At 44.7% G+C, this 22669-nt stretch overlaps 1 protein-coding gene across 2 annotated transcripts in view; it reads right to left on the bottom strand.

Moving 5' to 3' along the window:
* Nucleotides 1-22669, bottom strand: part of LOC8051327 (juvenile hormone acid O-methyltransferase) — a 46347-nt gene that overhangs the window by 10590 nt on the left and 13088 nt on the right. For both annotated transcript variants that reach the window (XM_040206335.3, XM_040206334.1), the window contains exon 2: nucleotides 4946-5551. In XM_040206335.3, the coding sequence (XP_040062269.1) occupies nucleotides 4946-5551 (606 nt within the window). The remainder of the gene's footprint in view (nucleotides 1-4945; nucleotides 5552-22669) is intronic.

Here is a 22669-nt window from a genome sequence, read left to right as displayed (position 1 = left end):
TCCGGCCTCCAGCGCTCGCTCGTTACCTTCCGAGTTTGGCTGCTGTTCTTACAACCATTAAATTCGAAAAAGAAAAAAGGAAAACAAAAACGGCGATGGCTGGTTTATGGTAACAGATTTGCGCAATGTACTCTATAGGGACATATGCATGTCAGCAAAGAGAATATTCATTCATAAATGGGAATTTGTGCGAACTACAGGGAACGTTAATTGCTCAGGGGCAGTGGCCTATTGTCAAGCAGTCTGTAGTGAAAACTTATGTCTAGGGTATAAATTGTGTCCCGTTGCCCTTGAAGAGGATCGAGTCACATGACCGGTGGTATAAAAGCTGACCATCCTCTTCTCCCTTCTGAAGCTCGCATCACTGTGACGTTGTGGCGGCGCATTACGTACGTCGAGTGACTACTGACTGCTGGAGTTATTCCGCCTTCCGGTTTTTGGGAGTCCTGAGAACCTGTGTCAAATACAACCTAGAGGACAAGACCCCGAAATTAAGGCATTGTTGAAGGATTCCTCACCCGCTCAAGGGGCAAACACCCTCTAGCTCGACCGAGGTGTGCAGCAAAGAGGTAGACAGGAACGTCTTGGCGTCGCCTAATGCTGGGCCAGAGGTCGGCATTTTATGTCGCCCTCACTCACCCTCACCCTCACAGCCACACTCGCATAAGCCCCTCACTCACCCTCACCCTCACAGCTACACCCACCTTCAGCCCCTTAATCCCCCTCCCCCTCACAGTCACACTCACCTTCAGCCCTTCGCTCACCCGTACTGAACCTCACGGCCCTCACGCCCCTCACCGCCCTCACGCCCCTCACTCACTCATGGCCCTCACGCCCCTCACCGCCCTCACGGCCCTCACTTACCCATAGCCCTCACGCCACTCACCGCCCTCACGCCACTCACAGCCCTCATGCCCCTCACTCAGTCATGGCCCTCACGCCCCTCACCGCCCTCACGCACTCATAGCCCTCACGCCACTCACCGCCCTCACGCCACTCACCGCCCTCACGCCACTCACCGCCCTCACGTACCTCACGCACTCACCGCCCTCACGCACTCATGGCCCTCACGCCCCTCACCGCCCTCACGCACTCACCGCCCTCGTGGCCCTCACAGCCCTCACGCCCCACACGCACTCATGGCCCTCGCGCCACTCAGGCCAGCTTCAGATGAGGCAATTTCGCCCAGAAACTTGACGTCGCAACACCAGCAACACGGGCCGCCCGCGATCACACGCAGCAACCAATTGCTGCAATTTGTCATCATCATCATGAAATTTTATTGTTCTTGCACTATTTAGACACAATTACGTGTTATAAACGTTTTTTTATGCATTTAAATATCGTTGAGAATGCTAATGTACCTTTTTGAAACAGTTAGTATCTAAAAATGATCGATTTCGAACCAGAACCAAGTCTTTCGGTGTCATCATCTTCGGCACGAGGTATCACGTGAAAATTTTGCGTCCCTGATCGGATGCAGCCGCTTCAAACGTCTTCGAATTGCTCCGAGTTGCTTGATTATTTCGAGCCGGACCCCATCTCAGCAATTCGTGTCGATCTAGGGAAAGCTAGAGAGCAACCCGCCATCAACATCAAAATTGCTGAGAAAGATGCTCCGTCTGAAGGGGGCCTCACGCACTCACCGCTCTCACGCCCCTGACGCACTCATGGCCCTCACACCCCTCATGCACTCACCGCCCTCACCGCTTTCACGCCTCTCATGCCACTCACTGCCCTCATACACTCATGGCCCTCACACCCCTCATGGCCCTCACAGCCCTCACGCACTCATAGCCCTCACACCACTCACCGCCCTCACGCACTCATCGCCCTCATACCCCTCACGGCCCTCACGCACTCACGGCCCTCACCGCCCGCACACCCCTCACGTACTCATGGCCCTCACGCCACTCACCGCCCTCACGCCTCTCACGCACTCATGGCCCTCATACCCCTCACCGTCCTCACGGCCCTCACGCACAGCCCTCACCGCCCTCACGGCCCTCACGGCCCTCACTCACCCTCATACTCATGAATTTTCCTGGTTCAGAAACTCACTCACCCTCACCTCACCTGTGAAGATGAAGGTGAGTGAGGGCCCTCATGAGTGAGGTTTACCGAGGTATGGTGCTGGCATCGGGTTGTTGCGAGACGCTGCAAGGCGCGCTCGCGGCGACGCCGATGTCCGCTAGGTGGCACAGGTCGCCGCCCCATTCAAAGCGTTCAGTCGTATCCACCCATCCAGTCATGACGTCAGAGGAGGACAGTGCGGGTCTTGTCTTCCAGGTGGCATTTCTACGGCCAGCTTGTAGCCTATCGATCGTCTTCCAGCGTGCCGGACTGAACAAATTATTTCTTCGAATAGGATTAAGTCGACTTCCACCTGAGATGCCGTGAGCCTTGCGCTCTCTAGGCGATTGGTGGCTGCTGCAAAAATGAAAGCCGTTTACAACTCCCTGTAACGCCGAATTAGAGCGCCGCTCTTGATTAGGAGGAGGAGGAGGAGGGAAGGGTACTGAGGGAAAGGTACACCCCTCCTCCTCACCTCCTCATCCTGTCTGCTACTCCTCCCTCCTGGCGCATTCACACTGGAAGCGGATCCGCGTTCGCGAAGCGGTCGCGGATGCGGTTCGCGAGCGACCCCGTTCACACACACCGAGAGGCGGTTGGCGGTTTCTCGGCGATCACGCGTCATCTTTGGAGACTTGCGTTTGGCAACCCTGTTTTACAACCCAAAATCCACTTTAATTCAAGATCCAAAGCCAAAGTTTTGCTATTTTGGCACTCGGAATATTTTTCTCTGGGATGTTCTCACGCATCACGAGTTCAGGCAGCGAAAAAAGAAGCATAGTCCCGCCAAACTCGCCTGTGATTCCCTCGACTTCGCCCACAAGTAAAGCTGAGCTAGGCGCGCCTTGCTGACTCAGAACAGGATGCCCCCGACCTTTCCTTCGAAGTGGACCCTTCCCGCATGAATAGCTGACCTTGTTTTCGGGATAGAGGGCCAGTTTTCCCCCTCGTTGTTGTTCGCTCTTATCATTTTCGAAGTTGTGAGTGGTGGGGTGGACCGTAGTGCGGGGGATGTGTTCGGTGCTAGCCGGTCGTGGGCTTCGTTGGTGGCGGACTCTCCACTCGTCACTCGCTCGTCGATCGAGTCTACTGTTTGACATTAAGCTCAAATAAACGCCGTATGGATTACCTGTGCAGTGTCTGCTACGTACACTTTATTCCTTGAGTAGGTTCCCTTTATTTATTTTACTAGTAGTAAACGTTACAGGTCGAGCTAACGCAGGTACCCTGCCCCCTCCGCGGTAGTGCGTTAGCTACGCAATCAAGCTCACGACGTCTCTATCGGCCTTCGTGGGGATCATGCACGGTGTCGAAAGCTTTCAATAGTTCATGCGACTATCTTAGTGGGTAGAAAAGCTGACATTTCGGTCGATCAGGGGTGGGTTCCGACGTTCTACAGGCAGAGATTAACAAGGCAGCGAGCTTGGGCTGTGGCAGCCGGAATAATAAACAAACTCTTACCCGAACCAAATCACCGGTGCGAAGCCCGTTAAAATTACGAGCCAATTCTTTTCGCGGCGGATTCAAGAGACGGACGTGAACATCAAGTTTCTCCGTTGATTTGTCGAAAGCTAAGACTACAGCGCTAGGACTACAGCGCCTTGGACGCCTCACCGGCGACAGGTGCCATCTTGTTTCGAAAGTCGCTGACGTCACGTCAGCGTCGCGTTGTGATTGGTTGCCGCTTTGCGGTTCGTGAAAGCGGTTGAGAGAAATCGGTCCCGAAGCGGTTGGCAAAAACGCGCTCCAACCGCTCGATCCTAGCCGCCTCGCGGTTGAGAACGCGCGGATCCGCTTCGCGAACGCGGATCCGCTTCCAGTGTGAACGCGCCATCCGAGTGGCGTCGCCGTCGCCTCACGGGGGTCACGTGACGTCACCGAGGTCACGTGACGTCACGGTCCACATGACCCCTGTGAGTTCACGTGACGATGACGTCATCGTCATCGTGATGACGTCATCGTCATCGTGATGACGTCATCAGTGACGACAGTGATGACGTCGTCGGCATCGTCACTGATGAAGTCATTGTCACTGCTGGTATCGGTACCCTCACTGACTCACGTCATCAGTGACGTCACGCGTCCCATAATACACGTGCGGTTACGCCAACGGCGGCGCCGCTCAAGCCGGAAGCGGGCGCCTAAGAGCTGCGCTCTAAAAATCCGCCTGGTTGGGAATCGATCCACGATCCTCTACAAGAAGAGCGAGGCGCCCTGCCAACTGAGCTAACCAGAAGCCAACTATAGAGCAAACGGATGAAAAAAATTTCCACCAGTCATTGATCGTTGCGACTGCAAGGGTGAGGTGAGATGTATAGATATAAAGATGTATGGTAAGTCCCCAATGTGAAGGAGATTGGGTCCTTCCTTTAAACTCCCCTCCTTTCCAACCCTGCCCCTGACCCGCAATTCGCGGTACAACGCTATTGGTCACTCGCTCCGAAACGTCCAATCAGCATTTGTTGCTGTCACCCTCCCATGGTCCTGCTACGACGCGGACATCAACGCAAGAGAGCACGGTCCATGCAGGGTGTCTATGTAAGGTCAGTGCTTTACAACTATATATTAGGAGTCTTTTTTTTTTTTTGGGGGGGGGGGGGGATTTTTAATGAGCCAAATCTATGTGAAGAAAAACTGAGATAATCAGGAATGCGTGTTTATCAAACAACCTTTCAGCCCTGTGCCGCGGCCACCTTTACATTGGTTTTTATTTCATATAACATGACCGATTTCAAATGAATACCTTTTGTAAATGATATACCCCCAGATATATTCCAAATTTCAACCGAAATTGGCGTAGTTTCTGTGTCTGAATTTGGCTCATGTCGGAAAATAACAATAAACCAATTCATCATATAAGCAAAGTCGTTACCTCTCTATACGCTTTCCATCTGTCCATGTGGGCGATCCTCCTCCACATCTCGAAGCCCGTCCAACGAGCCACAAAGAGAAGCAGGCACTCTCCTTCGGAACTCATCAAGTTCGATATGTTTCTGAAAGCGGTCACGTGGTCCTTCACCCAATGTAAAGCGCAGAAAGAGTAGACGCGGTTGAACTGGCCGTACTTCCTGACAAGTCCGGACACGTCTTTCGAGATGTCATGCACCTCGTACTCGATCTGTGGATGGGCAAAGTTCTCTCTCGCATAGCGCACCATGCTTTCGCTGATGTCCGTTGCCACGATCCTCCTGCAGGGCTGGCAGCGTGGCAGGAGTTGTTGGCGAGTGAAGTCGCCACTACCACATCCCACGTCCATGAACTGCTGGCCCGCGTTGGGCCTGCTCTTGAAGGACGTTCCCAAGCGTTCCAGCGTCCAGATGTTCAGCGTTCGCTGTAGGTCGTTGGCCTTCACGTAGACTTCCGGGAGGAACGTCACGTCCGGTCGAGGTTCTTCGAGTGATTCCGCGATCAAAGGACCCACCATGTTTCGGGAGGGAGATGAAGCTGCCCGACTCGTTGTTTTCTTCCGGCGAAAATTCTGAAATTCAGAATTATAAATAATGACTCTCAGTATTTTTCTACCACAATATCCGTTTCACTTTAAGTTGGTCCGTAGCCAACTCTCTACCATCGATGGAGGCAATCAAACAGCGCGAAAAGTGCCTCGTCACTGCGCTCGTGGCCCTGGTGCGTTTTCTGTCACCAACTACACCGATCACGTACAGTAAATGCGCAGCCAACCTGTGCTTTTTTTTCTCTTTTTGGGGCGTAACTTGCGTATTACGAACGCACTCATGATGCCGGTTTAGCACTGCTTGATTGGTTTTACCGAATCATGGCGTCGGTTCCGGTCGGACCTAAATTTCAAAGGGAGCATATATTTAGTCACGGACAGAATGAGAGCGGCCGGGCGTGTCTTTTGAACGCCCGGCTTCTAGCATGCTCCCCGTGCCTTCCGCCGTGCTTTTACTGCACGAGACGCCGAAGCGTTGACGAAAGCTCGCGCTGGAGGCGGGACAACTGAAGCTCCTCCCCACCGTTCTAGCCCTATCGGGGTCTTGAAAGGGCAGAGTCAGAGCTGACGCTGCACCGCCAAGCTTCGCGAGTTTGATTTTTTGACAGCCACCACTGCCAGAGATATATACCCGCTTGACTTGATGTAATCACTGCTTTGGGACTTGCATTAGAAACTCCCTAGCTCCCAATATGGTTGCACTATAGCGAACGGCACTCATTACAAGCATTAACATTACTTGTAAACGATTATTTTTTGTAGTAATTTTGTAATCATACGAATACATTTGTTAGGAAGGAATTACGAGTAACCGTAACTATTTTCATTCCCCTCCTTTCTAATGCTTCCTTTTTTCTGCAAGTTTATAACCAAAATTCGGCAGAGACACTCAAGACTTCTTACGTGTACACTCTCAGAAAAAAAGGAGCCAAATGAGCAAAAAAGGGTTCTTTTCGCTAAACTAGAACCGATTTCGGGGAAGATCCTTTAGAAGCGTGCTTTCTCAACCAAAAGCACCCCTCGCAAAGTAAAAAAAGAAATGCAGAGCTAGTTTCCGGCCTGGAGAGAGCGAAAAGGGTTCTTGTTGCAGCCAGGAAAGAGATAAAGCGATCTTTGGAAAAAGGAGGTCACTTAAGTCTTCTACCGGATAGAGGGACACAATGACCAGGCTCGAAAGGCTTCGCACGCGAGAAATTGGGTGCGCCATTCTGTGGAAACAAAGCTGCCCGTGCGAGCTGTCAAGTCCTTGAAAGCTTACAGAGGTGGAATGTCGTAGTTATTTACCAAGTCGCGTTGTGTTGTTTACCACACCGAGATAATCTTCGCCTCGGACCACAGATGAAACAGGCTTCGATGCCTTTGACTCCCGGGCCACCTGCTTCGGCGGTTTGAACACTGGCGTTCGTTTGCAAGCGTAACTGCTCGCCGTGTTTTATTTAGTAAGAAATGTCAGTATAAAGCTACTCTTAGGTACTCATTTGTATAAACCAAACGGGTCATTGAATTAAAGTTTATTTGAAGAAATCTGTACCTCCGGAAATCGATTGTGTAGTTTATTTCCCCCAACCCCCAAAAAATGCATACAAATTTTCAAAGGTGCAAAACTTCGATGAATGAGCAACACACACAAAAAAGTGCATGTTGCGATGAATGAGTGATACGGTGATTAAGCGGCGTCGTGTTTTTTTTGTAACAAAAGCTATTTTTTAACTTGCTTTCGGGTTTAAACAATATACGTATAACTGCGCGTGTGAATGAAAAAAAAAAATAGAACAGAGGAACGTTTTTTGGTTTTTTTGTTTTAGTATAGAATGCAGTTGTCCTAGCTTGTGGTCATGAGTCATGACACCACCCGTCTCCCAATACGGCGCCTCTGATTGTTTCGCGGCACGCGTCGAGCCGCAAAAATAGAGTTGGGACCCATCCGCGAGGGGCATCAAAAATCCTGCTGCGCGGAAGGTTCAAGTGATGTGTTGCAGTCATCTTTATCTTCAAAAATAAATCAGTCTGTAAATGGTGGTTTTTCGATTTCAAGGAGCAGTTATGTCTAGAAGGATACCCCCGAAATAATCCCATAGGCATATTCTATAAGTGCGTTTTGAGTGAAGCAAAACTAAACTTCGATATGCTGTGCGTTCAAATTTATGTGCAGTGTAAGAAATGAGTGCTCCGTCCGCCGTTGAACCCCGCTCGCTACTTTGAGGTCGCCCACCAAGAGTTAGGAGAATGGGATGGCATGTTGAAAAAACAACAACACAGAAACGTGGTCGTTGCTGTTCTCGTAGTTTTCGCGAGCAATATGGCATGATAGGATGCAGAACAAATGGCCTCGGACGAAATGGCCCTGGACGAAACGGCCCCGGACAAAATGGTCCCAAGTGCAATCCCGGAGAGAATGGTCCCAAGTGATTTTTAGACACTCATCTTTTAATAAGGTGCTACTCTGAAGTTCTGTTAAGTACATTCAATGATCTTATAATGCAACTTTTGTAGAGACTATAAAAAAAGAAGCTCAATATAGACGCGACAATGTTGTAGAAACACACACACAGGGCAGGCACCTGTCTCGTGCGTGTTTTTCTTCGACTTTGTACCGTTTATTTTGCATTCTTTTTCATTATGCCGATCAACCAACTAGCCCAACAATCTATTTTACTGTTTGATACAACTCTTTCCGATCTCCCGCTCGAAGCTTTAAATTGATGCCGCACAGTTACATTTTGTGAACTTGATGTTTTACTTTAAAGGAGTTCCCTCTTCTAGCTCTGTTGAAAAGAGCTACAAGAAGACGTTTTGAGTGAAGCCAAACGTAGCACACATTTACAACTAGTTTCTTTGTGTAATGAAATGTTTATTTCACAAAAAAATGTATTGCATTATACGAATATTTATCTTTTTATATGTTGGGATTGTACCAATTAAAGCTAATAAAAATAAGGAGCGAGAAAAAATACGAAAAAAATTTATTTGAACCATTTTGTCCGAGTTTTCTATTCGAAAAATTTTGTCCGGGGCCATTTTTCCGGTTTTTGGGCTGGTTCTATGTTTTCGATTCCCATTTCTAGTGTAAAAGGGATAAGCGGCGCCTGCACGCCCAGCATTTCCGTGACGTGGCGCTTAACTGAGCGAATATTTGTTCAGAAATGGCAATCGACGGTTCGGAGGTGGCTCCGATTGGAAGAAAAATTCTTTGTCAGCGACATCAATTCGCTCTCTCTGATTGATTTATTATCACTTCTCCTTCGAGTTCCAAAATAGGCTCGATTATCATTCAATCTTGTTTCCAAGCCCTCTATTTTGATAAATTCCTATAAAAAACACGTCACTGACCGGACACTGAATCATCGAATCTAGGTGCGTTGTCGTACTGCCGGCACAAAAGTCGCTCAGCCACCAAATAGGCCAACACGCGTTGCTCAACACAGTGTGTTGATTGTTTCCGTTGCCGGAAGGTGTCACGCCGAATCGAGAATTTCGCTCTTGTTTATTTTGTGTTTATTTTTGGCAAGAGAGTGAACTGCCAACAATTTTACCGGCGGCTGACGGACATGCTTGGTGACGTGATCGCCGTGTTTCCTGGCAGACAAGGACGGAAAAGCGATGACATCTGCATATTATCTTCGCCAGCGAACCATGGTTCAGGCAGCTCAACGGCACCCCAGAAGATAAGCCGTAATGTGTTCAAAAGCGACGTTTCGGGGGCTAATCTGCTCACCACTAGGCTGACAGTTCGTTGGGAACGTCATGCTCGTTTGACCAGTGAACCTTCTGCCTTGCACCATGTGATCACAACCGCAGAGAAAGGTGTCAGGTGATAAAAACCAGGCGACTAATTGGTCCGGCAAGCACGTAGCTTCCACCGCGCTGTCAGCTTAGCGGTGAACAGCAATGGGTCGCTGAAGGTCACTGGAGCCAACAGGATCTAGTTGTTGTTGTTTTGTCCGTTTTTTTATTTTTCCGTGTCTCCGGTTTACGATGGAAGTTCTTCACCAGCTCGCCTGTGCTTTTACCCTTTCTTCGGTAGGATCTAGTTTCGTTGCTCGAGGGAGTGCCACACTCGCTCGTACGAGTGGCGGATCGGAACAATGTTTGACCTCCTCTCCCTTTGGGTTTGAAGCTCTAGAAGGAAGTACCTTCCTCCCTTTCCTCTTAGCCATCACTTGCAACATGTCAGCGGACATGAGCACATGGACGATTGGAGACATCTGCTGGTGGCTTTTTGAAAACGAACTGCAATCGGCCTGTTCATCATTTCAAGGTAAAACTTCTTCTAATCAGGCAATATTTATAATTTATCTTGAAAATTGCTATAAGTACAGTAGTGCTCAAAATGGCCGGAAATTGTTTGATGCATAGGCAGAATAAGTAGGACAGGGGGCGGCTTCTTATTAATTAAGCTACTTGTCGTTTGAAATTTGTTTTTATGCTATTTTAACTTGGAGTTGTCCAAACAAGCACGTTGCAAAAAAAAACATTATTTTACAGTCTTGTATGTTGAACTACACAAGAAAAAAACGTTTTTGAAGCGAACACTGATTTCATTACTACAATACTGACTATATATAATATGACAAAATGCTGAGTTCAAGCTTTCCGCCAGAAAGATCTCAAGAACAGAACTTCGAATTTACAGCGCGAATGAAATGAGCAATGATATCTCTTCGTAAATGTAACAACGTATGTTACCGGGCTTTAATTAGCTAATGTATCCGTATTTATGGCCCCAATAAACGTGAGCGAATAGGTGCTGTAAACGTTTTGTTTTTTGACCGGCCAGGGACATGGCACTCTGAGAGCCAATCACTGCAATTTACGGCACCGCTCAACTAATGAGGCTGCCGAACATTTGGTTAGACCCAAAGATGCTGTCTGCGACATCAGGGAATGCAAAACGTCCCGCTTGCTTTGCTTAATGTAACAGCGCAGATTGCATTTCTTGGTCTAAACGTATGTTCCGCGTCGTCATTCGCTGAGAGGACTTCGCAGGTTGCAACGATTGGCTCTCGGAGTGTTGTGCGGAAATCGACAGGCGCGAACTTTTTGTGCATTTTGTGTTTGCACAAATGTGGATGTATGTTTGATAAAAATAACTGTTATATTTGGTCCTATATTCAGTGCTGCAACTATTATGTAAATAGCTTACATGCGTAAACGGCGCATCAACGTAACAAATTGTTTTTGTTTTAGGGATTCGTTGATACTCACAAATGTGAAGACGCCGTGAGTGCTCGCCGTCATGTTTTGCTCATGAACGAAGAGATAACTAAAGCGCCCCTGAACGTCGACTTGATACAAGACCGCATGATGCGGACGTTTCAGTCTTGCCAAGAATGGATCCTCAGCGATGCTGGAGCCCTCACAGTCCTTGAGGAATTTCCGGCAATGACGATTCCCGGAATGGTAACTCAATATTATCTTCTTTATATTTAGTCTTAAAGTTTCGAGATTTTTACAGATCATCAGGACTTCAAAAGTTTCTTACTACCCGTTTTATCGCCTGTGAATGAGATAAGGGCTTTTGATACGTGCTAAATTAAATAATTTTACCTCGTAATAAGGCTAGGCAATCAATTAGTTAACATTCCGATTAATTAACTATTGTTTTACTCTGAATCAAGTGAGTTTAACAGGCATATTGGTTGGATTTAGAGTTACGAAAAGTCTTATAAACAAAAAAGTAAAAAGAATATTCATTTAATTCTTTTTTTGTGTTTATAACACAATTGTCTCTCATGGCTACTTAAGTGTTTTATATGATTATTATCTAGAGTGGTTTTGAAGTTTAAATAATAACGTACAAATATTTTATTTTAAATGTTTTCCATGCTTTTCTTGTGTATGAGCAGAACGGCAAGTTGATATTTGAACTTGTTATTGTACAAATATGTACATATATTTTATTTGAAATGTTAGCCATGCCTTACTTCTGTATGAGGCACAATGACAAGTTGTTATGTACTAAGCCTTATAAGACGTAGTAAAAACTTGTCAAAGAAAAAATCGGTTGTTCTAGGCCTTTTCTGGACACAATATCTTTCCTCGAGATCAGCGCGACCTATAAATTGATTAACTAGTCAATATAAAAGAAAACGTAAATCGAAATTATTTTAATTGACGCCAAGCCCTACTCCACTATAGTGACAGTAAGTGGTCGTTTAGTTAATATATATATATATATATATATATATGTGTGTGTGTGTGTGTGTAAACAATCATTGTGTACAAATTCATAGCGCATAAATGTACTTTTGTAAACCAGCAACACTGTCCATTCGTTGTTTATTTTTCAGTTACTACAAGACGTTAAACTGCCGTTCGGCAAAGACATCCGGAGGACATGGGAGCCAAGATTGAGGCATTTACAGCTTCTACACAGGTGCTCCTCAAAGGAAAAGAACGTCACTCTGAACCTCGAAGAGCTGCTTGAAGGTATACTTTAGTTGGTGTTTTTGTAATCTAGCACAAGTTTCAGACTGCGACGACGCAGAGGTTTACCTTCGTCCACCATAAATATGCTGGGTTAACTTACTACATCATTACGAACTGATGACCGCTAATCGGGGCCATTCGTTTAAGACAGGGTTAACTTATACTCAGAAACAACTTCTGCGGCGTTTCTGAAGTGAAGAGTGCATGTGCATAGCCTTGATTGCTTAAGATGCGCGGGCGTTTTTAACTTCGACTACACATTGCCAAAAAAGTTGCCAAGTCACCCCCGAGTATAGTGCATTGTCACAGATGGTAATGCAAACTTGTCAGGGTTATATCTTCAATATACGAGCTAGTAATATAAAACATATCCTTGCTTTATTTTCTAAAAATAATATAGAGGAAATATAAGCGACTAAAGTCAATGACAGGTTAAGAAAAATCTAAAAGAAGAAAGCCGATGGACGCTTGAAATGGAGAGAAGGTTTCTCCTCTCCCCTACAAGCTTCTGTCCGCTTCCTCCTCTCCAGCTCGTAGATTTTTTCTTAACCTGTTACTGACTGTAGGGCAAGAAGGATTAAATATGGGTAGAACCAACGTTTCTAGAAACATGCTTAAAATTCCTGTGCATCTACTTCCCGCAGAACACTCGAGAAGCCAATCACACCAATCCACGAAGAGAGCTCGGCGAATAAAAAGGCCAAAGCATGTTTAGACATATGAATGAAGCGAGAGATGTCACTGAGCATGGCGGTTCACGTACTGACTTCATGCTCAGTGTCACGTTACAGACTTCATTTTTAAGTCAAACATATTTTCAGCTTCTCCATTGGCCGAGTTTTCTTCGTAGATTGCATTGATCGGCCCCTCGAGTGGACGCACGGGCATTTTTAAAAGCAGAGAAAATTCGGTGGCACGTTGGGCATTGTTTTACGTGTGTACTGCACATATATTGTAATTCATTGACCTCCGATCTTCTTCCTTTACTACTTCTTGGATGGAAAGGGAACGCTTGATGCTGCGTACCATTTTTCGCTTTTACACATTGTTGTAGCGAAGGGGGCTTCGAAGGGGACGCTTCGTCATCCGCTGGTCGCGCTCTCTAGATCGCACTGATTGACCCACTAAATGTTTTGAAGGAAATCATATCTGCGGGTATGTTTTAGAGCGTAAGGCTAAACGAGAAATAAAATGCTTAGTGAAACCTATACAATTATAATTGATCTGAAAGCGCGGCGAATGAGCAACTCGCAGCATAATAATACAGAGGAAAATACATGTGTTCATATTCTTGCTTTCTTGTTGTAGGAAGTCCGGACACTGATGCCACTCATCCATCTCCAGGAAAATGAATTTGACAACTTTTTGGACGGTGTCCTGACAGTGAGCGACATCAGAACGACAGTAGAAGCTGTGTGCACATTGCTGGCAGTGATACCCGTCTCGTCTTGAAACTGTTTCGAATTTTGTTAGCTTTTTTACTGCGAACAGAAGAATCAATTTTTGCTACTCCAATAAAGTATATGATTGGACATGATGTTTACTGTTCTGCCTGCCATCTAGTTAATTACGTACAGGAATGAAGTGTGTTGACTCTGGCCAGACTGATGTTTGTCAACCTGTCGAAAAGGCCCAGTGCTACCGATTAATGAACAATCTAAAGACACTTTGGTTGGTAGAAAAAAATGCACCTTGTAAAGCAAGAAATACGAAATACGATTTACTAAAAACTAACTAGGAATGTAAAAAAAAACTCATTTGTCATAAGAGAGGGTTAGAAGTACAAAATATGGTTTACTAAAATAACGCCAACATAATCTAAAGAACTCGGGATTTATTAAAAGAACCAAGGAGGGTTCCAAATAAAACATGAAATAGGGTTCATAAAGAAAAACCAAGGAAGGAACCGTAAAGAACCTCGAAATAAGGTTCATTAAGAGCACGAAAGAGGGTTCTGGAAAGAACCCAAATGGGGTTCAATAAGAAGAACCAATAAAGGATACGAAAAGAACCCTGAAATAGGGTTTATTTAGAGCACCAGAAACGGTTCTGGAAAGAACCTGAAATAGGGTTCATTAAGAGCACCAGAAACGGTTCTAGAAAGAACCCGAAATGGGGTTCATCAAGAGCACCAAAAAGGGTTCGGGAAAGAACCCGAAATAGGGTTGATTAGGAAGAACCAAAAAAGGATCCTAGAAGAACCCCTAAATAGGGTTCGTTAAATAGAACCCAGAAGCGTTCTGAAAAGAACCAAAAATAGGGTTCATTAAGAAGAACCAATAAACGATCCGAAAAGAACCCCGAAATAGGGTTCATTAGAAAGAACCCTTTTTGTGGGTTCTTTTCTGCACCTTTAAGGGTGCCGCCCATTGGACAAGCGAAAGAACCCTAAAAGGTGCTAGTTGGCACGCTTTTTTCTTAGAGTGTAGGAATGCGAAAGCATTCCTACACGCCGCGCTTTCCTACAGGCAGCGCGCCACGTCTTGCTATTTCAGACGGCGCTCCGGCCCATCCTGCCGACTTTGTGCCTTTATTGTCTTTGTTTTGTTTGCGCTTTTTAACTCTTTAAATCGTTATGAACCAACTCGCCCAAACCCACGCTTTAATCAAGCTGAGCACGGGTAAAAAGCAGTGCTTCCTGAGCAAGTCGGAGCACAGCTGAGCCTTCTTTCTACCTTCCACTTTTCGTTCGTCAGTTATGTACTGTCATATTTCAATGGAAATCAGAACACGAAAGAAAGGAACAAAAACTAGAAAAGTAATGTCTTATTGCAAGCAAATCAGAGCGTGAAAGAAAAATCAAATAAAGCTTTAATCCGAACTAAAGCAGAAACCAGCTGTTTTTGCTGTATAGTGTGGGGGCTACAACAATAAAAACTTGTTAATTTGACGCTACTTTAAATTTACGGTAATTATTTCTTCCGTTAACCTACCATATTTAAATCAATAAGTCAATCGATCAATTTATCCTATTTAAAGATACATGATGAAATAAAGAGTGACTATTTTCAAGCAAAAGTGATTTATGCCAAATAAATTTGATTTTATTTTTAAATCACTATTTCTTTTACTTTGGTCAGCACGAAAAAAAAAATTGTGCATGGTAACTTTTTTTTTTAAAAAAAAAGAACGTCGCATTTTTCGCGCGGAATGTGCGACGAAACTAAAGCGATAGGTGTAGCACAGTCGCGCAATGCGGGTGGAATGACCTGAGGACGGAGGTACGAAGTAGTTAATTCTCATAGCCGTTGTGGTTCGCATCGAGGATGCCACAGACGGCCGCCACCCGCGCTAGGTGATCCGCGAATAAACTGTGTAAGCGCGGTATAAAGGTACGTTTATACTTCAACGTAACGTCGACGGGCTTGGCGTAGCGCAGAGCACACTCATACTGATTGGTCGCAGATATCGAGTTCCTCGTCGCCAGCCAATGAAAGACGCGCGTTCTGCGCTACGCTGCGTTCACTGCGCTCAACGTTGGAGTAAACCATCCAACATTACGCGTAGCAACTGCGCAGACAACACCAAACGTCCCGAAGACCTCCCAAAAATGCGCGGACGTCCCACTTCCCGAAGCCAACGTCCGACAGACACCTCAGGAAGGACTATCCCAAAAAACGTCCCAGAGCGGCTGTGATCAGGACATGGAATATATGCGTGCACAAATCCACAACCGCGCAAAAAAAAAAAAAAAAAAAAAAATTCGTGTTTTTTTTTTGTATGAATGATTTACAAGTGCGTAAATTCACGCGCTCTCGTACGCATCATCGATTTTCGTAATCTTTGTGTTACTAAGCGTGCAGCGCATGCGTGACACCGCCATAAGTTTAGCCCAGATGAAGCAGGCAACAGTGCACAAGACGGCTTGTGCAGTCTCGTACTGTGCACGCGCAGATCTCCAGCGAGGTTTTGCAGAAAGACTAAAATTCCCTCGATGCATTGCGGCAGCGGTGGCGTAGCCAAACTGGCTGGTGAGATCGGTCTATTCCTCAGTGTGGCGGACAAGTTGAGCGGCTTTGATCTTGCCGCCGTTGTGCATTGAACTTTCATGAGGTCCCACTGGCAGCTGACTCAGAGGTGCTCACGACTTTCGTTACAACCTTTAGTTGTTATTGTTTTTGTCGACTTCCATTCAGAATCTCCTCAGCGCAGGAGTTCTTTCAGAAACAAGTGGGTAGAATCCTGGAAGGTCAAGACGACGTAATCAAGGAGGTCGACTTTTTTTTTATAACGTACCCAGAAGGAACACGATGAACGGCTCAGGCAAGTACTGTCTCGGCTAGCACGTCATCACGTTGAACAAAGATAAGTGTTAATTTGGAGTCAGAAGTTTCCTTCCTGGCAGTTATCGTCTCGGCAGATGGAATCCAGCCAGATCCAAGCAAAGTCGATGCTATCAAGGCCATGAAATCCCCCAAGGACATCTTAGGGGTCAGACGGTTTTGGGATGGTCAACCACCTAGCCAGATTCCCGCCACACATCTCTGACGTCACTGTGCAAATCCGCGGGTTCTCCTGAATAAATCTACAAATTGGGCTTGGCCGCATGAGCAGGAGGCAGCGTTTACAAAGAGAAAGGAGCTGCTCACGCCAGACAGATGCATGGCCAAGTACCAACCGGCGTATATGCCACCGCTTGGGAGCGAGTGGGTGCTTATATGTTTAGCTATCGCGTTCCAATCTCAAAGGCGAAGCTGAAACATCCTATTGTAATTTTAGACTCAGTGCCGTCTTGCTGCAGAAGCAGCCATCGGGAGAACGGCGACCACTCACCTTAGCCTCGCGGTCGATGACCAAAGCAATGGTATACAGTCAAACAAAAAAGGAGGCCTTGGCGACGATGTGGGCTATCCAGCGGTTCGACGAATTCGTCCACGGCAACAACTTTGATATGAAGACAGATCACCAGCCGCTCGTTGCTCTTTTTGGAAAAATGCAGTTTGAGATGCTACCTCCACGGGTGCAGGGGCTCAGGCTCAAGACCATGCGCTCCATGTTCCCTGATGTTCTACGTGCCTGGAAAACTCCGGGCTACAGCGGATATACCTTGTCACGGATCCTTCCGGCATTCTGTCCTATGGACACTATGAAACTCTTCGCAACAAAGGTAGTGGGTTTCACCTCCGAAGTGCTGCCGGTCAACCTGGGAAACGTAAGGAAAGCGCAAGGTTCTGATGGCGAATGCAGTGCCCTTATCTCCGATTGGCAGCATGGATGGACAAAGAAGACAAAGTTAACACTGCACCTCGGAAAGTATGCTTTGACGATGGAACTCTCGCTCTGTGACGATCTTCTCATTAAAAGTGCCTGCTTAGTCACCCCCTCTTCGCTACGGCCGGCAGTGCTGAAGCTGATACACGAGGGACAGCAAGGCATCAATCGCAGCAAAGCTTGGGCCCGTGAATCGGTATGATGGCCCAGGCATAACTGCCGAGATCGTCTTCGTGGTCGCTAACTGTGAACTATGAGCCTCTACGCGCGTGAACTTGGCAGAAACGTTCGTAGTAAAAGGTTGCGCTCCACTCCTTTGTCCAGTTTTGGTGCCTATCTTTAACTTATATCACTTGCGTCTGAAACATTTCCTGCCGCTTGGAAGCGCTCAGTTGTGGTTCCATTACATAAATCGGGTGATCGATCCATGGTTAACAACTATAGGCTAGTCTCCCTCCTTTGTAGTTTGTCTAAAGTTTATGAAATGGTTTTGCCTACCCGCCTTTATGCGTATTTTTGTCGAAAGATTATTCCCGAGCAACATGGTTTCATGAAAGGCCGCTCCACAGAAACAAACATGTGTTCCTTCCTGCATCAGATTGTACCATCTGTTCATAGCGGAGGACAAACGGGTGTAGTGTACTTTGATATGAGCAAAGCTTTTGACAAAGTTAATCATCGACTGCTGTTGAGTAAACTCTATAGTAACGGTCTGTCTCTTAAGTACTGTCGTCTCCTCGATAGTTACCTATCTCATCGGCTGAACTTTGTGCGAGTGTATACATCCGGCCGATTATCTGCTCCTTATTTATCTACCTCTGGGGTTCCTCAAGGCAGTAACCTCGGCCCTTTGCTGTTCTTTTTTTTTAATGATTTAGCTTTATGTATAAAACACTCGTGGTTGTTGTTACTTGCTGATGATATTAAGTTGTTTACGGCGGTTAAAACGGTTGACGATTGTAAATGTCTTCAGCGTGATACAGATTCTATTTCGGCGTGGTGTTTTTCAAATTACCTAATCTTAAATGAGTCAAAGACGAAAGTTATGTCCTTTTCTAGGAAGCGTGAGATTCTTGAGTTTTCCCTATGTATTAGATTCCACTGATATTACTCGCGTTGAGGTCATCCGTGATCTTGGCGTTTTTATGGATCCTGAAATTAATTTCAATCATCACGTGATTACAATTGCGAATGCTTCCTTTATAGTGATGGGAGCCATTACACGAGTGACACGCGGTTTTCCTAACCCACTTTGTATTCTACGTTTGCTTTCTTCACTGGAGCGTAGTCGTGTTGAATATGCCGCAGTTTTCTGGAACTGTATTGGAGTGACAAATTCAAGTGTAATTGAGAGTGTTCAACGTGGATTCGTTCGTGCTTTGTTTGATCGTTATTTTCAACCGAATTATTTTTATAATTATGAGAGGATTTGTGAACTCGTGAAGTTAGACTCGTTGCACAACAGGAGAATAATTCGTGGACTGACATATTTGTATAAGATTGTAAGTGGTATAATTGATTCATCAGAGCTACTCAGTCACATCTACTAGCACGTTCCTCGTAGGTCTTGTAAACTTTTTACTTTGTTTTACCCTACCGATTTTTACCATGCTTAACCCATGCCATGCCTACAACTGACGTATAACCATTTAAAACAGATTTGTGGGAATGTGAGCCTTGTTATTTTTGATGAAGAGCGTAAATTTCGAAAGTGTGTTTAGACTATTGTTTTGTCCTAACGTTTCGCTTTTATCCTGTTTAAAAATTTTCTACTAATTGACTTATTGGTAAGCGCACCACGAAGGAGGCGTTAAGCTGTTGGTGGGTCACTCAATATAAAATAAAGAAATCCCCACCAGTCTTCCTGGTCGTCAATGGGAAATGCTAGGCATGGATTTCTTCTACCTGAATGGACAAATTTTTATCCTGGTGTTAAATAAATAAATAATAATCTTTATTTTGGACTCCTTGAGCCTTGGGTGGAGGGGCAAAAGGTAAACAGATTTACCTGCCGAGGCCCCACCACCCTATACACAGTTCAGCAGGGAACCAAAACAGGCTATAACTGAACAATAGAACACAAGTAAAATGACAGAAAATCTGTTCAAACAGCGTTTCACTGAGCCAATTGTAGGCACAAAACAAGCCTTCTACAGAATAGTGAACTAATAAATCCACGCCAAGAGCAAAGCACAAGTTGACAGGAGCTAGGAGCTTTCAAGACAAGCGAATAATAATACGAATAACTGTGGTCAATCATACTTGAAAAAAAAAAAAAAAACCGAGACAAGGAAAAAGGAAGGGACAAACACAACAAAGTCTAAAAGTATGAACGTTCACCAGCTAGCCTGCGCCACAACTCTTATTTCTGTAAGTGTGGTCAGAGCTGATTATACGCTGTTCAACCCAATTCTTAACAAAAACGATATAAAGAGCCTACTGTGCGCTTTACAAGTTAAAGCCTATTGTAATATGTGACGTTTCATGTTATTTTTGCAGGCAATAAGGGAAGTTATAGCATTCCTCATCAGAAACACTTGGATGATCGTTCAATGGCTCTGGTATACTTTATATCATGCTAGAGCTTGGGAGTCATAATTTGTTCGTATTCTGGGCTTTGTGTATATTTCATTTCCTAGATTATATTCTGTTGTTTTTGGGTGGTAAATCTCACAATTTATTTTGGACTCTGTTGTACTCGCTATATATTCTTATTGCTGGTTTTAAAAAAGAGTTAATGGATATCTAAAATTCCATACTTTGCGAAATATGGGACTGGGTGATCGGTAGAGTAAAAAATTTTATTGCAGCGCACAGCTTTTTTTTTTTTTAGGTCTAACAGTTCGTTTAGATTTAATAATTAAAACAGCGCAAGGACACGGAAAAGAACAAGAAGGTAGACGAACAAGGCGCTGACTTACAACTGAAGTTTATTCGTTCTAACACCGAGTCTAAATACTGCAACGTCTCAAAACAAACAAACCAAAAGAAAATACATGACATGGACGCCACGTGCTCCTTAAGCCATCGTCACCTACTGTAACTGTTTGTCTTAAAAGCAACATTCCTTATCGAATAAAGAGTGAAAGAGCACTCACACAGAAAACGACCCAGTAGGTTCATATGGTTAAGAAAAAAGTAACGATTTTGCCTTACCTGCATAAGATCTTTCGTAACCTAAAGAAAGTTGGCCGAAGGGTTGGTGTTGATGTAGTTTTTTCAACTCCGGAAAAGCTGTCAGGGCTGGGCAGAATGGTAAACTACAGTGCTAAAGAAAAGCAGGTTGCAACCAAAAACACCATGGCTGATTTGTGAACAGTGTGGAGGGAGTAGAATACTTCATTCCGCTATCGTGCCTCAGGAAATACGTTGGGTAAACGGGACGTTCCCTCACTGAACGCTTGCGAGAACGTAAGTACAACGTTTATAGGGTTGAGTCAGGTCACCTTATCCTGCATTTCCGAGAACCGTCTTCGACAAGTGTGAGGTGATTAGAGAGAACAAAGATGGGGAACTCACTCGAGAAATTATTGAAGCGTGTGGAATCGGAAGGGTGGGAGAAAACTGTGCCAGCGCCCCTTCACTATATCTTTATCCGATAAGGAAGGTTACCCTTTAGACACACAGTAACAGCGCGTGACGGTGGCTTCAGGAGCACGTAGCGTCTATGTCACGTATTTTCTCTCGGTTTGTTTTGTTTTGACGTCGCAGTATTTGTACTCGACGTTAGCGCGAATCAACTCCAGTTGTAAGTTAGCGCTTTGTTCCCCTACGGAACGAAGAACGAGAAGACAGAAAACAGCGCTAATCTCGTTCTGTTCTTTCTTCCTTCCATCGTCCTTGCGCTATTTTTTAGTGATGTTTACCCAACTAGCCCACCAGATGGTTTTAAGCGCCCTGTTCGTCTACGTTCTTGTTCTCTTCCATGTCCTTGCGCTGTTTTAATTTTTAATCCTGAAATACCAACTAGCCCGAAATTCTACGTTTGTTTAAACTTGTTTTTGTTGTGGTTCCCCAAACTGGTAAGCAATCATGTACATGAGATTGTATAAGAATGTGTAGAAGAGTTGGCACTTGAGCCGACAGGGAAAGATATGTTTATATTTATACAAGATTCCAATATATCTGGATATGTTAGAGCAAATGATTTGTGTGATTTGTCCAGCTTAAGTTTTTTTGTTTTGTTTTTTTTTTGAGCCAAACACCTAGAAGTTTTAAGGAGAAATTCTTTCCAATTCTGAGTTTCTAAAGTGTACAGTGAAGTTGCTACAGATTTGCTCACGCACAGACATAAAAATAACATGTTTTGTTTTGTTAATATTAAATTCTATTTGACTAGACTCTTGCCACAATGCAAGTTCGCGTAGCCAGATGTTTGATAAACCTTCTATTACACTGAGATCCTTACCCGTAAAAAACACATTGGTGTCGTCTGCTTAAACCATAATATCTGCAGGTTAGCGGAATGTTTGCTATATCATTTATGTATAACACAAAAAGCGATGATCCTATGATTGACTTCTAAGACACACCATATTTTATTTTTAGGAGTTGCGATTCATACTCGTTTATTTTTACATATTGTGATCGTCCAAATAAATGGCTATGAATTAGGTCCCTACTTGTGCCGCTTATGCCATAGTGCGTCAGCTTTTTCAGAAGAATGTCATGTTTAATCTAGTGAAATGCCTTGCGAGAAAAAAAAAATCCCACTGTATATAGTGTAAACCACTTATTTTTCGCTGGCTCAATATTTCGCGATTTAGGTCAAAGCTGCAGTTTTAGAATAATTCGCGGGTTCTAATTTTCGCGACGCGGTGGGATCTCAATATAGATTCTAATGTGTTTACATTTCACAGGAATTGTTCGCGTGACATATTATTCGTGAATTGTAGGCGATTCGCGAAATACGCGAAAATTAGGTCCTCGCGAAAATTAAGTCGTTTACAGTAACTGATTTTCAAACCTAATAATTAGTTTATATTTCATAATCATATATAACAAGGTTTTTTTCTTCTTGTATTTGTTTTTCTAGAAGCCATATAGTTGCTTTACAATTATGTTGTTTGTTTCAAGATAACCAGAAAGTCAAGCGTCAATTACCTGTTCTAGAAGTTTTGAGAATAAAGATAGCACGAAAATTGGCATATAGTTATTTATATTGTTGCGTGGGTCACCTTTACGTGTGACACAAACTCTGGCAAGCTTTTTTTTTTTTTTTTTTTGGAAATACGTTAGTCAATAACGATGTGTTACAAACACGTTTTAAAGTGGAGCTTATAAAGCGCACGCCAGCTTCCATAGGTGCCGTTTTTATGTTATCTGATCCGGCAGCTATACTATTACTTAATAAGATATATATAATATAAGATAACATCAATTACCAGTGCATTTGGAAGTACATTGGGGAACTGGAAGATAAGACACCCTACTGTGTTCCATACTTTTTTTTTGAATTATTATAAACGGACGCGAATTTATCACCGTAATACTGCTTCGTAT

The sequence above is a fragment of the Ixodes scapularis genome, unplaced genomic scaffold (genome assembly GCF_016920785.2).
Source record: "Ixodes scapularis isolate PalLabHiFi unplaced genomic scaffold, ASM1692078v2 PGA_scaffold11__112_contigs__length_91849675, whole genome shotgun sequence".
NCBI lineage: Eukaryota > Metazoa > Arthropoda > Arachnida > Ixodida > Ixodidae > Ixodes > Ixodes scapularis.
This window is presented reverse-complemented; position numbering and strand designations above follow the sequence as displayed.